The sequence below is a fragment of the Haliaeetus leucocephalus genome, unplaced genomic scaffold (assembly GCF_000737465.1).
Source record: "Haliaeetus leucocephalus isolate CR32 unplaced genomic scaffold, Haliaeetus_leucocephalus-4.0 Scaffold227, whole genome shotgun sequence".
Taxonomy (NCBI): Eukaryota; Metazoa; Chordata; class Aves; order Accipitriformes; family Accipitridae; genus Haliaeetus; species Haliaeetus leucocephalus.
In genome coordinates, this window is record NW_010972663.1 from 125,176 (window position 1) to 128,734 (window position 3,559).

The window sequence follows — 3,559 nt, forward strand, 5'->3', positions numbered from 1 at the left end:
CTGCCCCCACCAGGAGGGGCTGTCCCCCCCAAAACGGGCAGGGGGAGGTGGCACTCTCCCCCCTGCCCCCCCTCGCTTTCAGTACCAACAGCTCAAGCAGGAGCTGGAGAGACGCTTCCCAGGCGCGCTGCAGGTGGTGAGTTTTAGGGGGGGCAGGGACGACGACATGGCGGGGGGGCTGTCAGCCAGGGCCAAGGTGACCCCTGCCCCCCCCCCCGTGTCCCCACAGAGCGGCCAGGGGACGCGGGAGGTGACAGGATGGTTTGAAGTGACGGTGGGCGGCCGCCTGGTCCACTCTAAGAAGGTGGGTGACACTCCCCCCCCCACCCCAAGAAGGTGGGTGAAACCCCTGCCCCCAACCTCAGCGTCGCTGGTGCCTTGCCGGGGTGCACCAACAACCCCGGCACGCAACGCAACCGTTCTCCCTCCGCCAGAACGGTGACGGGTTCGTCGACAGTGACGCCAAGCTCCAAAAGATCATGGCCGCCATCAAAACCCGCCTGTCCTAGGCGTCGGGGTCCGCCCCGGCACCCCTAACGAAGGTACGGTATTGTCGGCGATCCCGACGGCACCACGCCGGCGTCGGGATGTCGCCAAATCCGCCCTCTCCTCCCACAGCTCCACTGGCGACCGCCTCCCTCGCGTCGGCCGAGCGCTCCATGACGGGAACCGCTGAAACGTCCACCGGCACTGGGCTGTTTCCAGACACCGCGCAGGATGTCGGCGCGAGGGCGGCAGGCGGCCGTCGAGCTTCACTTCCCCCCCCACCCCGGCTCCTTTCCCTCTGCACTAACCGCCTTCACCGACGCTCCTATTTTCAGCCAGGTCGAGCTTGGTTTGGTTTGGGTTTTTATTTCCCCCCCCGCTGCTAATCCGCACAGGAAGCTTTCGCCGAGCCTGCCAGGCTGAAAAATAGGGAAAAAAAGCTTCAAAACCGAAGTTATTCCAGCAATTTAATTCTTTTTCCCTCTCTGCCCAGTGGCAGCTGGACCCCAAACTCCCACCCCAGCGTTCCGGTTGCCTTCTGTAAGTCTCTGGTGGCTCGGTGGCCTTTCTGGAATAAAGTTGTGGAAAATTTGAGCCAGGCCAGGGGGTTTTTTTGGGGGGGGAGGGCACGGTTCGGCGTGGATGTTTTGCCAAGCGGTGCCCTGGGGTGAGGCAGAAGGGTCCCACCTTGACCTGCTGCAGGTTTCCCAGGGCCTAACCAACTCTTATCCCCTCCTTTGGAACTTAAAAATTAAGACCGCCCCTGGGTCGCAGATCTCTCCCAGCGACTGTCGCTTCTCTTAGCAGCGGACGTGTGCCCTCTGGTGACGACGGCGAGGAGTCAGGCAGCCAAGATTTATCCCCTCGCCTCGTTTTTTTCCACCCACCGCTCCATGGCGATGCTTTAAATTCACACCTTCGGCTGTACCGAGCGACCGCGGACAAGCGTGAGAAGAGAATTTGGCAAAAGGAGTCTGACCGGTGCTGGCAGGTGGATTAAAGCTAGGATTAAAGCTCCTCCTTCCCACCATTTGCGCCGGTGAAGCGTTGCGGGTGCTGAAGCGACCTGTGTGAAATGGCGAAGGTGTATTTAGGGGGTAAAACCAAAGGCCGGACGCTCCCTTGGGCTGAGGGGGTGACGATGGTCTCTCCCTCGCTCGTCCTCCTGAGGCTACTCAAGGCAAAAGGAGGGGGGAGGGAGACTGGGGCGGGGGGGAAGCGTACAGAAAATCGGTCTGGCTTTAATCGAGGGCTCGTACCGAGGTGGACACCTGGTCCCGGGGCTCAGAAGCCGCCCCAAACCCGGCGCCGGGCCGTTCCTCTCAGCGGGTCACAAGATGGCGCCGGCCCGCCTCACCTCAGCCGACCTCCCTCCCCCGCCTCTTCCTCCCCGCTTCCGCCCCAACCTCCGCCGCGGTGCATGACGGGTAAAGAGACTCCGCCGGGAGCCCGCCATTTTCTGCCGGGAAAGGCGGGAAGGGAGCGAGTGCACCGACAGCGTTACCCCGCGACCCCCACCCCCCCAACCCCTCAACGGTTCCAGCATCGCCGCCAGCCGGGCACGCAGGTAACGGCGGTGCGGGGCCGGGGGCGGGGGTCGCTGCCCGGTAACGGCGCTCCGGGGAGGGAGGGAGAGCGGAGAGGACGGATGGGGGGGGGCGGCCCGGCCCGGCGCCGAGGTCGTCTGAGGAGACGCTTCTCCCTTAGTCCCGCCTTCCGTCTGCTGCCGGCCGCTGGTTGGCTGAGGAGGGAGGGGGCTCTGATTGGCTGAGGTGCCGGGAAGATGATAGGTCGAGAGGCGCGTCCGTCTAGGGGGAGGACTCGGCGGTACCTCCCCGCTGCTGGCAGCGTGCGAGCTCGTTGGCTGAGCGCCGCCAGCCAATCAGCCGGGCGGGGGGGGGGGGGGGAGGGGCACGTGACGCAGCGCGAAGGCTTCTGGGAGTTGTAGTCCGAAGGCCCTGAGGGGACCGGGTCGGGGGGTTAGTCGTTCTCCCCCAGCCCGGCGCTGTCAGTCCATGGGGGCTCGCCCGGGTCCGGGCCCGGGCCCGGCCCGGCGGCGTGATCCGCTGGCCCGGCATCTCTCCCTCAGCCCGGTGTCCACCTCAGCCCCCGAGGTCGAGGGGGTAGCCCCCTCACCTCCCTCACAGAAGGGGGCTGAGGTCCGGCACGGGCAGCCGGCCACCCCTCAACCGCTAACGGCCGGTCTCGCCCTTCACTCCCCGGCCCTGGAGCCGACTCCAGTGCTTTCTCGCTCCCTCGACAGACTCTGACCGTCTGGCATGGCCCGTACCAAGCAGACGGCTCGGAAATCCACCGGCGGGAAGGCGCCACGGAAGCAGTTGGCCACCAAAGCTGCCAGGAAGAGCGCACCTTCCACGGGGGGTGTGAAGAAGCCCCATCGCTATAGGTACCGGGATCGATGTCACCCCCCAGTGGGCAGGGGTAATGGCAGACTGGGGCTCGGGGTCCCCTGCCCATGGCCGCAGGCCCTCCCCCGGCTGCACGGGTGACTCGACGCAGAAAGGGTGCAGTGTTACAGACGAGAGCGATTTTGATCACGTTAACTGCTGAAATCCCTTGCAGGCCCGGCACGGTGGCTTTACGGGAGATCCGGCGATACCAGAAATCCACGGAGCTGCTGATCCGCAAGCTGCCCTTCCAACGCCTGGTACGGGAGATCGCGCAGGACTTCAAGACCGACCTGCGTTTCCAGAGCGCTGCCATCGGGGCGCTGCAGGTGAGAACCCCCGTCCCACACAGTGCCACGATACCCGAGGGGTGGGGGAATATCGGGGCCACGTTAAGTCTCCCCAGAATGTTCCCCCTTCAGTTAAACACCTTGTAAGTCCCCCCCTCCTTGAGGCTGCGGTTCTCTCCCGGCAGGAAGCCAGCGAAGCGTACCTTGTGGGCCTCTTTGAGGACACCAACCTCTGTGCCATCCACGCCAAAAGGGTCACCATCATGCCCAAGGACATCCAGCTGGCGCGTCGCATCCGTGGCGAGCGGGCTTAGGGCAGCCAGCGCTGGGCGGTAGGAGAGATTTGGGGTGGGATGGAGGCGGGGGGTGGGGTGC

At 65.0% G+C, this 3,559-nt stretch overlaps 2 protein-coding genes across 3 annotated transcripts in view; both read left to right on the top strand.

Moving 5' to 3' along the window:
- The window catches only part of SEPW1 (selenoprotein W, 1), a 3,450-nt gene extending 2,388 nt beyond the window's left edge, over nt 1-1,062 (top strand). The window contains exons 2-5 of the mRNA XM_010567186.1: nt 83-136; nt 230-304; nt 435-542; nt 619-1,062. Coding sequence (XP_010565488.1) covers nt 83-136; nt 230-304; nt 435-509 — 204 coding nt within the window. The 3' untranslated portion in view covers nt 510-542; nt 619-1,062. The remainder of the gene's footprint in view (nt 1-82; nt 137-229; nt 305-434; nt 543-618) is intronic.
- A 934-nt stretch (nt 1,063-1,996) lies between these two features.
- Nucleotides 1,997-3,544, top strand: LOC104831502 (histone H3.3). Of its 2 annotated transcripts, XM_010567127.1 has the most exons (4): nt 1,997-2,053; nt 2,750-2,893; nt 3,070-3,223; nt 3,370-3,544. In XM_010567127.1, exons 2-4 carry the CDS (start codon nt 2,766-2,768, stop codon nt 3,496-3,498), a joined length of 411 nt encoding a protein of 136 aa, XP_010565429.1. In that variant the 5' UTR covers nt 1,997-2,053; nt 2,750-2,765; the 3' UTR covers nt 3,499-3,544. The 2 variants fall into 2 exon arrangements, with proteins under 2 accessions (XP_010565429.1, XP_010565428.1); XM_010567126.1 differs by lacking the exon at nt 1,997-2,053 and having other exon boundaries at nt 2,530-2,893.
- The last annotated feature ends 15 nt before the right edge of the window (nt 3,545-3,559 follow it).

Bases quoted from the DNA above. Each gene is read 5' to 3' on its own strand.
- LOC104831502 (XM_010567127.1), top strand. From the start codon at position 2,766: ATGGCCCGTACCAAGCAGACGGCTCGGAAATCCACCGGCGGGAAGGCG. The intron at 2,894-3,069 runs GTACCGGGATCG...AATCCCTTGCAG, and splicing joins AAGAAGCCCCATCGCTATAG to GCCCGGCACGGTGGCTTTAC. The intron at 3,224-3,369 runs GTGAGAACCCCC...CTCTCCCGGCAG, and splicing joins CTGCCATCGGGGCGCTGCAG to GAAGCCAGCGAAGCGTACCT.